This window comes from Porites lutea, chromosome 6 (assembly GCF_958299795.1).
Source record: "Porites lutea chromosome 6, jaPorLute2.1, whole genome shotgun sequence".
Lineage (NCBI taxonomy): Eukaryota > Metazoa > Cnidaria > Anthozoa > Scleractinia > Poritidae > Porites > Porites lutea.
In genome coordinates, this window is record NC_133206.1 from 14,358,942 (window position 1) to 14,372,587 (window position 13,646).

A 13,646-nucleotide genomic window follows, 5' to 3' on the forward strand; every position below is an offset into this window, starting at 1 on the left:
TCATCTCAGTGCCGGCACTTTTAAAGCTAGCTATTGGCAACATTGATAGTTCATTAAAAATAGCAACAATTGCCTGTATTTCGTTAGTTAAAGTTAAAAACAAGAACGACAGCAAATTTATGACACAGTCTCTCGTCCGGCAAATGCAGCTACTGTCGCCTGATTTATCATCAATTCTACCACGAGCGCTACCTGAACCTGTCGTACGAGTTATGACATTCCCAGGTCATAACATCGTTCATCTCATCGATATACAGACAAACAAACAAACAAACTTTTAAAATGATATTGTACCGAGACAACAATGTTGCATTCGTTCTTTCCTTCATTTTTATTCTCCTATTATAGAATTGAAAATGGGCATCGTTAGGCTGTTCACCCTTCTGCTTTTCGTTCTGCTGATAACTCAGTCAATCTTTGGGTCTCCCTTCAAGCAAGACAATCATGTCGAAAGGAGTCCTGGATCGTCCTCTAAACGCACTGAGGTAAAATAGTTCTCTTTAAAATAAGATAGTCAATTGGTGTCTTGTGTTTAAGACGAACATGAAAGTGTCTCTTGGGGGTGGCGTGATATCTACGGAAATGCAACTCACTGTTCTAATCGGATCTCGGTTGTTTCACTGAAACAAAATGAACCCTAATCTCGGACCGAATATAAAACCGACTAACACCCCCCCCCCCTCCAGTTCAGAATTCTAATCTCGACACTCGCTTTCCCTTTTCTCCAAAACACCGATTACCCTTGTGAGTGTGTAGTGCTGCGAGTAGATACTAGGTAGTTTTACACCTTAACGCTTGAATGTATAATAAACATTTTAATAATTTTAAGCTGTAAATCTATTGAGTTCTTTGTGATGTGTCCCTCAATAATCAATGTTCAGTTTGGCGAAGTGTAAACTGAATGAATACACAGCCATCATGCAATTCTTGGTGGTTTCGCTAAGGCTCCCAGCGATAATTTTAGCCGGCTTCCGATTTCATTTCTGTGCCTCAAATGTATTTAAATACACAGAGGAAAAATTAGTGAAAAAAAAAGAATACTCATTCCAGTTTGTATTCAGTGGAATGACCTTAATGGACATACTTTCCTTCACAGATACAGGAACGACAAGGCTCGTCCACGATCTCTACTCGTAAAGAAGGCGACGAGAAAAACAAGCGAAAAGGTAATTGCATCAGTTGTTTAGAAGTTGCGTACCATAACCTTTGAAAACAAAAGGAAGAAACAAAAAGAAGCTGAAACGTAACTGCACAGGCTAGCTGTTTGGTAAACCAAACTATTCATTACAGTTGTTGGGTTACTCTGCTAAACGAAAACATTCATTAGCCGCCTGTTTATTCAAAATTGGTTTGTTTTAATACCACTAAGTGTGCAACTAAAAATTTTATCTTGCTGTGTTCTTTAAAATTTTAGCTGACGCTGGTGCTGTCATCAGCGGTGCTCAACTTGGTTTGGGCATTCTCACAACAATTTTAAACACCCTTGGTAGCATAAGCCGCAAGGTCGCCATTGGTGTTGATAACGAAAGTGGATATAAATGGAGAGCAATCAACATATATTTTTATTCAGGGACGTCAAATCGTGTTTTGCCTCATGATGTTTCTTCAGGTAAAATTAATATTAATAACATAAAAGTTTAAAATCTTTTCTTTTAGTAATGACACTGAGGCCCGTATGCAGGATGATGTCACTAGCTTGTTTGATTTGTTTTCCCAACGTTCTTCGGGGAATTTGTCTTTTATATAATTATGCATACATATACACGTGGGTGCACATGCAAAAGATCAGTCGACATTGAAAGAAACAGTTCTCTGGGGTACTATCACCTGGTCTGAAATGGGAAAACAAAACGTACAAGCTAAAAAGGTCTGATCTATTAGTATAGAATCCATTTCGGTTTTCTTGTCATATTTAATTTTTCTAGCTAATCTCTGCGAAGAGTTTAACCTGTAATCAGGCGGTCCTTCTTCCCTTTTTGTTTTTGGGGGCCTGACCGCAGGTTATGCCAGGTTTGAAAAGTAAAGCCCTCGTTGGTCCAAGAAAGCAAAACCCCGAGTGATTCTGGTAGTAGTAGTAGTGAAATGAGCTCATCGCGTGCAAAGGGCCTATTACTGTATGAAACCAGGGGCGAACTCAGCGACCACTTACCCTAAAGAGGAAAGAAACTGTATCAGAGGATTTGCCCCTTCTTGAAATTTTGCTGACAACAGGTTTACGTTTTGCTTTGTCAGAACGGCAAAATGACTTCAGGGTTGAAAGAGCTTCTTAAACCAACCAAACGTAGTATTCTGAGTGTGTGATGTTCAGAATGAACATCCCTTTGCGTGTAATATTTGGGGAAAAGATAAGCAATCACTAACCTGACACAAATAAAATTTCTGGGTGGCAACAAAGGAGGACATGTTAATGATCTGACACATTCTATGTAAATTTTGTTTTTGGGTACATGACTCTATTCTGTGATGCTTGTTTGCCATGTATTATTGTGACGAATGATCATGTTTATGATTTTTGCTTAATTGCTAATTTGTTTGCTTATTTCTAGGCACAGCTTTGCTTTACGGCGCACGAAAAACTGCGGGGCCCGTTGCGAGAGGCGCAGTAGGAGTATTAACATACTACATCCCACACATCGATAAAACACTTGCTGTTATGTATTCCGTTCCATTTGACTACAACTGGTACAGCAATTGGTTTGATGTTTGGCTTTACAGTGGTAAAAGACGCGCAAACTACAATCTTTGGTACCGGATGTATTACGATAATCCCTTCAAAGGAGATAACTACTGGCACGAGAGAGATTTGGGATCGGGACTCCGAGCAAGGGGGGCCATGTCTAACTCCGGTCAAGCCACCATCGAAATTCACATACTGAAGCAGTAAATAGTCTCTTGTCATTGGTTAACTTTATATGTAAAGTTTCATTTCTAAAAAAGATTTAAGTTCCTTTGCAAAAATTTAAATGGGGCAACCAATGTGATGAAACATTTAAACTAAAAGGTGTTTTCCTGATTTCTATCCATCATCATCAATTTGAGAATATTTTTGTGATCTTAAAAGCCGGAAAGAACTAAAGCTGAGCAAGTAAAGGAGCAAATACTAAATATTATCAGTAATTCACAGTGATTTTGATATTAGATTATGAGGACGTTACTTTCATAAGTTAGGATCGTGAAGTTGTCTGTTTGATGAAACTCCCACCAGCCATACTATGTGTAAAACTAATACCTGTAAAAGACAAGCGGATAATAGTCTAATATTACCTGATTAATGCACACGTTGACTTCATCGAAAAAAAATAAAGTGTGGCATAAAAATTCTCATGTCAGTATTATTGTTGACTAGATATTAAAGGATACGAAAAGGGGGAGACTGGGGAAAGAATGAAACGTTGCCAGTAACTAGTGAGCTATGCCAGTGAGATCTAGTGACCTTTAATTACCATGTTTATAGAAACAAATGTGCCGATTAAAAAAGTAACAATCCACTTACAATCTCGAATGCTAATCACGTCGAGTCAATTTTATTTTTCATATGAAAGGTGTCAAGAGGGGGCTTTCTAAAGCAGACACCAGTCTTCAATTTATTAACAATTCTAATAGGTCGAGGCTAGATGGAATCCCTCAGAAGGAGGTGATCGAAGAGGACTAGAAACGATAGTTGCTTCGGCAATCTTCGACTCGTGAGACAAGATGGCGCATCTCGCGATCAACTTTCGTCGTCGGACTGGCAATTTCTAACAGAATTTAAGAATAAAGAACTTCGAACGCAAGGGAAATGTTATTGAAATTATTTTAAACTCTTCTGCTCTTTAAACGTAAGGAATCTTTGGATACTAAGAATATAAGGGATCAAAACCTCAGAATTCTGAAAAGGAATCCCTCAGAGGGAGGTTGGCATCCCTCAGATTAGGAGGTGTTTATTTTTAACTTGTAAATGGAATCCCTCAAAAGGAGTTATAATTATATAATTATATTTATTGCAAAAAAGATCACACTGATCCAGGAGCCGATTACTGACTGATCGGATTTTAATTATCAAAGACAAAACTATGAACTAGAATTTTAACAAGACCTCTATTAGTTTCGAAGATGTTTAACATAGTTAATGATAAACAAACAACCGGCGAGCTTAAGATGAGTATTTTCTCATCATGATGGAACCGTTTCGTCAGCGTATTGTCGCATTGATCGTACAATACACAAAGTTTATATTAACGTTTGTATATATCACAGAGTTTTTCTTGGCATTTCCGCCTCAAACATTCACGGGACAAAGGAAGTGCCTTTACTTTAAACTCTTTAAACGATACATTGATTGTTTTTGATCCATATGCAAACGATGGCGGAACAGTTGAAAAACATACTGTGGGGTAGGGAACGGACTACGAGAAGTCCCCATTTTTCCTCAGGGATAGTAGAGCGGGCGAAATGCGAGCGCGCGTGAAAATCACCCCACGCCATTCTCGACCCTAATGCTTACGGGTTTGGGAATGCGCGAGTGATCTCTCTCCTCTACATGTGCAGAGGAGCTCTGGGTCGAGATTGGAGAAAGGCTTTTCTAGCGTGGGGTGATTTTCACGCGCGCTCGCGTTTCGCTCGCTCTACTATCCCTGAGGAAAAATGGGGACTACTCGTAGTTTAGGTAGGGAAGTGATGGAGTCGGAGTAGGAAGTGATGGGCACGCTTGGAATTGACTGAGCCATTATCCGTACATATATGCTTGTGTCGACGCGAACACGAACTTTATTGAACACATAACTTCTTCATACTTGACAAGGGTTGCCCGATACTTACTTGAAGATGGTCTTTCCTCCAAAGTAGACAGACAGTCCGCTACCCTCAAGCATTAACGGCTTCTTGTACAGGTCGCGCTTCAGTAGACACTTCGTGAATTATCCGAACTTCAGTGCTTTTATCAAGTCAAGTTTTCGTACCTTGTGAAGAAGATTAGCGAGAACGCAAGCAGGGGGCACAAGGGTCTTCAGGGTCTCCTCATGAATGCACAACCGAACCTGTTCAGCTTTGGAAGTTAAAAAGTAAAGAGTTAAGAAAGGAAAATTAAAGTTTTTAAAGCTAAACTTTCAGGCCTTAATTAATATAATGCGAAGTAAAAAGGTCAACGTGTTCCGTTATTTCGCGCCAAAAGTGCATTTTCAGTTGGGAACTTTTGTTAGATGGGGAATCAAAAGAAAGATGTATCAGAACACCGTTTTACGAATTGTAGGTTCGTGTCACAGTATATGAGGGTTTTTTTCTTTTAAAAGCAGAACATATTATTTAGTTAGGACAGGCTATTACCTTACCATAAAAATTATCGGCAAATGCCTGAATACCCCTCCTTCTTCATCCACTCTTGAACATCTTCGCAAATAAAAATAAGTGAAGCCAGGTTTTACCCTTAAAACAGACAGACTAAATAATTTAACTCTTCCGTGCAGAATCTACAGACGGTGAAATGGACAGCTACTGCTTCGCTGTGCGTGAATATATGAGCAGCACGCAACGTTGAACAAGACACGAAACCTTTCCGCTTTTCTCTGATTGGACAAAACATTACTTGATAAGTACCGTCTTGAAAGGAATGTTCACAATGCAATCAAAGGGATTAATGAAACCGTGAGAACGTTTTAGGACTGAGTTGTGATTGGTCGTATCCGCACACAAAACATTCCGATGTTGTTTCGCTTGCCGACGTTGATAGACGCGTTTCAATAAAACTTACAAGATCACTTTCGTGAGCCTCACGCAGCATACAAATATAAAACTGACTGGTGTTAAGCAAATGCGATGTTTTCGTGATGTTTCGAAGGTTAACTTGCTTATAAGACAAATGCCGTCTTTTTAGAATATTTTAATTTTGCACAATTATCTTTGTTTTCACCTTTCCGGCGTATAAACACTGAAAGCACGTGCTTTCAATTAGTCACGGAAAGCACGTGGGGCCCTGGTAGTTGATGCTCGTGTCACGGTGTGTGTGTGTGTATGTTTTTTTTTTTTGTTTTTTTTTAGGGTTCTCTGCCCGTAATAAAGTACGTGAGGATAAATTGTCATTATTAGATCAGTCAATTTTTGAAGAAGACCAAATTACATCATCCTTAATAAAGGATTCACATAACTTTTAGCGCCAAGAAGTATAACTACTTTCATTGCTGGAGCACTGCCACACATCTCATATTTTTTGAAAAGCGATAGACCTATTCCCGGTCTATTCACGTGAGCAGGGTGTTTAGTTTAAACATTTCTGACCTGGGATATGCAATTGATAATTTCAGATGAAACTCCGTGTAAGTGTTTTGATACACGATTTGGTGTAAAATAACACACCAGTTGTGTTAAGTTCTTGCAAGATTTCTGAAACACAGACGTAGTGTAACTTTACACCGCCAAAGTGTGCCACATTTCTTGATTACACCATTTTAGTGTTTTCATACACTGAATTGGTGTATCTTTTAAGAAACACTCGGCGAGTGTTATGATAACACTAATTCAGTGTTAATGTATATCTCCCTTGGTGTTAATTTACAACCTCGAATTTGCTGTGTAATAGGCCCTTTGCACGCGATGAGCTCATTTTACTACTACTACTAATACCAGAATCACTCAGGGTGTTGCTTTCCTGGACAAACGAGGGCTTTACTTTTCAAACCTGGCATAACCAGCGATCAGACCCCCAAAACAAAAAGTGAAGAAGGACAGCCTGATTACAGATTAAACTCTTCGCAGAGATTAGCTAGAAAAACTAAATATGGCAAGAAAACCAAAATGGATTCTATAGTAATAGATCAGACCTTTTTAGCTTGTATGGTTTGTTTACCCAGTTTCAGACCAAGTGATGGTACCCCAGAGAACTGTTTCTTTCAATGTCGTCTTTTGCACGTGCACCCACATGTATATGTATGCATAAATTATATAAAAGACAAATTCCCCAAAGAACATCACGTGGTCTGAATTGGGAAAACAAAACAAACAAGCTAATGACACCATCCTGCATACAGGCCTCAGTGTCATTACTAAAAGAAAGGATTTTAAACTTTTATGTATTAATATTAATTTTACCTAAAGAAACATCACGAGGCAAAACAAGATCTAACGTCCCTGAATAAAAATATATGTTGACTGCTCTCCATTTATATCCACTTTCGTTATCAACTCCAATGGCGACCTTGCGGCTTATGCTACCAAGGGTGTTTAAAATTGTTGTGAGAATGCCCAAGCCAAGTTGAGCACCGCTAATGACAGCAGCAGCGTCAGCTAAAATTTTAAAGAACACAGCAAGATAAAATTTTTAGTTGCACACTTAGTGGTATTAAAACAAACCAAGTTTGAATAAACAGTCGGCTAAGGAATGTTTTCGTTTTTGCAGAATAACCCAACAACTGTAATGAATAGTTTGGTCTAACAGCTAGCCTGTGCAGCTATACGTTTCAGCTTCTTTTTGTTTCTTCCTTTTGTTTTCAAAGGTTATGGTACGCAACTTCTAAACAACTGATGCAATTACCTTTTCGCTTGTTTTTCTCCTCGCTTTCTTTACGAGTAGCGATCAAGGACGAGCCCTGTCGCCCCTGTATCTGTGAAGGAAAGTATGTCCATTAAGCTCATTCCACTGAATACGAACTGAATGAGTATTCTTTTTTGTCACTATTTTTTCCTCTGTGTATTTCAGTACATCTGAGGCACAGAAATGAAATCGGAAGCCGGCTAAAAATTAATTATCGCTGCGAGCCTTAGCGAAATCACCAAGAATTGCGTGATGGCTGTGTATTCATTCAGTTTACACTTCGCCAAACTGAACATTGATTATTGAGGGACACATCGCAAAGAACTCAATAGATTTACAGCATAAAATTATAAAAATGCTTATTATACATTCAAACGTTAAGGTGTAAAACTACCTAGTATCTACTCGCAGCACTACACACTCACGAGGGTAATCGGTGTTTTGGAGAAAAGGGAAAGCGAGTTTCGAGATTAGAATTCTGAACTGGAGGGGGGGGGAGAGGTTTGTCGGTTTTATATTCGGTCGGAGATTAGGGTTCATTTTGTTTCAGTGAAACAACCGAGATTCGATAAGAACATTGAGTTGCATTTCCTTAGATATCACGCCACCCCCAAGAGAAATTTTCATGTTTGGCTTAAATACAAGTCACCAATTGACTATCTTATTTTAAAGAGAACTGTTTTACCTCAGTGTGTTTAGAGGACGATCCAGGACTCCTTTCGACATGATTGTCTTGCTTGAAGGGAGACCCAAAGATTGACTGAGTTATCAGCAGAACGAAAAGCAGAAGGGTAAACAGCCTAACGATGCTCATTTTCAATTCTATAATAGGAGAATAAAAATGAAGGAAAGAACGAATGCAACATTGTTGCCTCGGTACAATATCATTTTAAAGTTTGTTTGTTTGTTTGTCTGTATATAAACGATGTTATGACCTGGGAATGTAACTCGCACGACAGGTTCAGGTAGCGCTCGTGGTAGAATTGATGATAAATCACGCGACAGTAGCTGCATTTGAGACGAGAGAATGTGTCCTAAATTTGCTGTCGTTCTTGTTTTTAACTTTAACTAACGAAAAACAGGCAATTGTTGCTATTTTTAATAAACTGTCAATGTTGCCAATAGCTAGCTTTAAAAATGCCGGCACTGAGATGATATTAGAGAGATTTACTCTTACCATGTTTTATTGCAAACGGCAAACGTGAATTTGTACCACGTGACCAAGTTTTACTCTTACTTGACTTTTTACAAAATAAGAGTTGTTTGGGACAGTTTTTATCTGCTCATTTTCTATTTTGAATCTACAATTGCCCTAAACACATCTCTGAAGTCTCGCTATACTCTTCATTAAAATATTATTGAAAGACCAATGAAAACAGTACTGAAAATCAATCCCTCGTAACAAGATTGTTGACATCGCAATTTTTTCTCCTGTACAACAAGTATGTACAAAGTCATTTGTCCCGTTACTCCTACATGTGGTTGCCATTGTTGCCTTTGGTTTCTTCTTCAATGTAATCTACCTAGAAAACTTATCACGAGTTACCTCGATCTCATTTGTTCAGTTTTTCTCGCCTGGGAGCTGGTATTTATATTCTGTTTACTACAGGTTTGTTTATAGTTTTTCTCGCAGTTTTCAATTAAGTTTTTTTAGTATAGGCAGCTCCTGATATAGGTAAATTTCCATTCTAAGATAATCGGATATGTAGATGTTATGTTTACAATGTGTTCTGCACACTGTATTTGTTTCTTGTGAATTCAAGCAATGCAAGATCAGCTTAGATTGACCAGATTTAATTCTATTACAAATTACATCTTTTCGCTTTTAAAAGCTATTTACAGCGTTGTATTTGCTTTTGTTTGTCACCATTTGTGAAAAATATACAAGAAGTTGAACAGTGAAACGTTGACCTTTTTATCTCACTAATTCCGGGTGCGTTGTATCAGGGGCACCCAACGAGAATATAGTTCAAAACCACTTAAACATAGAATTGTTACACGTATTTTAGTATTTAAACGGTAGATATAGGCATATTTTTATCCCCTAAAAATTTTTCATCTGTTCGGATTTCCTAGCTGAAAGTCAAGTGATCCGAAAATTATAGGGATCAAAACTTACCTTTTCGAAAATTTCAGCCAGAAAAACTGGGCTCCCGAAAATTCTAGGTGACCTTTTTAGGGTAAAAATCCGTTAAAAATAGGCAATTATACCATTTTTTTAGATGTTCGAAAATCCTAGGAAAGGCAGGCAAGCAAGAAATTTTACAACAAATGCTCCGAAAATTCTAGATCTCAAATCGTCTTCCGAACAGATATTTTTCCGAAAATTGTCGTTGGGTGCCCCCGGTTGTATTTTGAAAACAGTGCTAAGTAGGTGAGACGTGTTAGCCTAGTGTCACGCGGACGCAACAAGGGTTTAAAGTGATACGCGACGCTTAATAGCTGAACAGTTCAGAGATAAGTTCTGGCCTGGCGACGTTGAGTACAGTATGTGGTCCTTGGTCCGGACGAAAAAGAGGTTACTCCTCTTCTAAGATAAAAAATACCCATTTAGTGAGCTGAAATTTGTCCTGTAAGTTGCCGTAACATTTTACTAACTTGTGAAAAGCCGACAGCTTCTGAGCTTTGCCCAAAATCTTGCATCATAGAAAATGACCGCTCCGTTTTAATTTGAAGGCCCCTTGTTCGGCCACTTTGGCCAGGGGTAAGCCGGCATGCAACCTGTGTGCAAAAAGAAACGTTCCAAGCACCAACTGATCTAAACTGCTGTATATTCTCTTTCGGCATCATTTTAACTTCGAAACCAAAATGAGACTTCTGTGTAGAGAGCTTAAAGTTTGGTCTCATGAAGAATTATTAGCTATTTTCGCTTCTTTCATGTATACGCCCATACTTGTTTGTTATTATGAGCCCGCGAAATAATAAATTGTCGCCATCTTTGAATTTCTTTGGTGTGGGTTTGTATTGTTGTGACGTTTTTCAAAGTCGCAGAAACAGTTTAAAATGTCAAAATCAGGGCAAAAACAAAGTCAAACTAAAGGGAGATCCAACCCTCCTCCTCTTGACACCGGTAGCGAAAGAAATAACCTGATAATGTTCTGCCGCCTACTGGAATCATCAGCTTTGAAGAATTAACAAAGCTAAATTTGCTTGAAAACAAGCAATTAGGGTAGAAATAAGCCCAGGGATAAAAGACAAGAAAGGGAAGCGCCCGTCCGCCATTTTGAATAAGTTTCTAATATTGCGCGGAGTGGATTGGAACTGATACTGTGGGGGGTGCTCAGCATTTTTGAAAACTTCGTTTTTTTGAAAACGGCGTTTTCTTAAAGTTCAACTCTGGAGAGCGTTTTCGAAATGTTCCGTTTTCATTGATTGTTTTCATCGGATACGTGTGGACGGAAACCATATCCGTAAAGAAAAAGTCGCGTTTTCAAATCAAAACGGATCCGTGTGGACAGGTCCTAGTCGTGTAGCAACGGCAAAGAAATCTGACCGAAAATTTCATGCGTCATCATACACGTGCAGAGCAGGTTAAGGTTAGGGTAGAGTAATGTTTTGGTTGTTAAAGCCCATTGCTTTAATTTTCTACTTTGCTAAAGCTTCCTAATGAAACCAATCGGCAGGATATAATAAAGCTTCCTTTTTTGGGCCTTTTTTTTCTTTTCTTTATCATTAAAGTGCAGTGCTACCGGGAAAATCTCGGGCAATCATATTTAATTTGAACGCTGCATGCGGTTTTTATTATTTATTCCACTCATTAAAAGTGCTTTACTGAAAAATTGGACTCAAAGTTGAAAGATCCCCACTTCAATTCATGAATCTTAATTTACTAAGAACTCAACTCAACAAAAATTTAACTTTCTGAGGCTCTCCCTGTGGCCGTACCAAGGACCTGGCGGCAAACAGTTACTTTGGAATATTATCTACAATTTTGATTTTAAAATTCAATCTGTCGACCGAATTTTTTTTCCAAGTCGAAAGAACATTTCTTGTTCACCGTGACTGCCAAAAATTGGTCTTCACGCACTCAATCGCATATGCGTGAATTCCAAATATATCCAAGCAATTTAAGGCGCGATAAAAAAGACACAGTCAACTGAACAGACCAAAATTCACCTTCGCTGACGGGGTCTTGAATCCCCAGAAATTCTACGCATTTTTACCCCTCAAAGTGCCATTAGGGGCACCCAACGGCTGTTTTCTGTAAAATATCTGTTCGGAGAAGCAAAAATTGCCTAGAATTTTCTATACCTTGAGGAAGGCTAAGAATTTCTAGATGACCGTTCCATTCATGTATAATTTCCAAGCTTATCTAATAAATTCCCTACGATTTTCTGAAGTAATTTTTTTTTTGCATTTCGCTCCCCGGATTAAGCTATTTTTCACATAAAAGGGAAACCTAAATTTTTCGGATTCAAGAAAAAAAATTCTCACCTTCGTTAAACTTTAAATTGCATCTAAAATTTTCGGGAAAATAATACTGAAGCCCTGGTAATTTCGAAAAGATTCAAGTTGCCATAGTATGACCGAACAGATATAAACTTTATAGCGCCGATGGGAATGTATTTCTAAAGATCTAAAAGTGCTTTGCCTAAAAAGTGTTTTCAATGCATTTAGGAGGTAACCGTCGTTTGGTGCCCCTGTGCCATTTCCCTGAAGAATCCCTGAAGATAAACCGTTTTACGTGTAAAGATGGAGACCTCGGGTCGCTTCGGCTGGCGTATATTGTATTTTCTTAACTAAAGAGACTATGAAATACCTGCCGGCAGGTTAAAATCGTTCAAGCAGTCCAGTGTGAAATCGTGGCCACATGGCGACGGGTATGTCGAAAAAAGAAAGTCAGCTAAAAACTGCTTTTGGCTTGCGCGTCGCGTATTTTCGTTTGTTTAAGGTAAAAGCTCAGTTAGTCCCTCAACGATCGGTAGGTCGTGTTGCCTGAGAGCTGAGTCATGTAGTCAGATCAGAGTTCATATTACCTCTATCCACATTATTGTTATGAACAATGGACATTCCTTAATGGATATTAGAGCTCTAGCCAATATCCACAGCTAGTTTTTCCTTGTTTTCCATTATCCACCAGTGCTGTCTTTAATGGAGATTAGAGATTATACTACCCGTTTTGCTTGAAAAAATGATTTTAAAGTGATATGACATTTGGTTCAAACGCTTTTAACTTGTATGAGCAAGAACTTCATTTCTTTTCTAATAAATGAAAATGTCTCAGTCCGAAAATGGTTGTTTTGAAACCTTGTATAGCTTGCCGAAGATCTAACCGCCCTCTTAATGGCGGAAAATCATATAAAAAAACCCGGGGGGGTTACTTATCGCAATTCTTGGTGGGGCTGTGCCGCCCGATTCTCCAAACCCTGACCCTATTTCAGACCAAAAATGTAATTTTCCACTCCTATATTCAGAACTGGCCTCTATAAAATCCATACTCGTTTTCAGACCTGGAGGTACTCACATTTAATTGCTGAGACTGGAACACCAATAAAAAGATTTCTTAAATACATTTCGAATTCGCATATTATCCTTTATTTCTTATTCATTTGGAATACATTCAGACCCTGTGACACTGCCGTAGTTCCCTCGAAAACCATACCCGACTCCAGACCAAAATGGGCGAAGTGTATACCCGTTTTAAGATCAAAACGGCGCAAAAGCCTACCATTTGTGGAGGCACATGCCTATATGGCTAAAATAAGGGAGTATCCCCTAGGGTAAAAAAAATGAACTATGGCCAGCTATTCGGAACTGCCCCACGCGATGCATCACTGATCATCACACGCTCTCTGTTTACTAATAGGAAAATGTATAGAAATTATTGTTCAAGCAATCGATCCCTTAGAAAAATCTTGTGGTTGAATTTCACTGTCCTCGCTCCAGATTTGTTAGTTGTCACAAAAGGTTTAAATTGGAAAGGGTCTTGGAGCTGAGCGAATTGTAATCTGAGCGGTTTTCACTCTCAAAGATCTTAAACAGAAGTACAAGAATCGACCATACTGACCTTTTCAATTCTTACAAACCACTGATCTTTTCTACAGGCCCCTATTTCCATCTACGGTCCTCGGTCGCAAATTGAAGAACAAATTTACCAGGGGAATATAGTACTTTCAGTCTGCATGATTTCTTACTCTATTCGCTG

The 13,646-nt window shown here is 38.7% G+C and overlaps 1 protein-coding gene across 1 annotated transcript; it reads left to right on the plus strand.

Annotated features, from left to right (window-relative positions):
• Window positions 1-356: 356 nt before the first annotated feature.
• Window positions 357-2,884, plus strand: LOC140941910 (DELTA-actitoxin-Afr1e-like). Its single transcript, XM_073390915.1, has 4 exons — window positions 357-485; window positions 1,097-1,166; window positions 1,415-1,609; window positions 2,547-2,884. Exons 1-4 carry the CDS (start codon window positions 357-359, stop codon window positions 2,882-2,884), a joined length of 732 nt encoding a protein of 243 aa, XP_073247016.1.
• The last annotated feature ends 10,762 nt before the right edge of the window (window positions 2,885-13,646 follow it).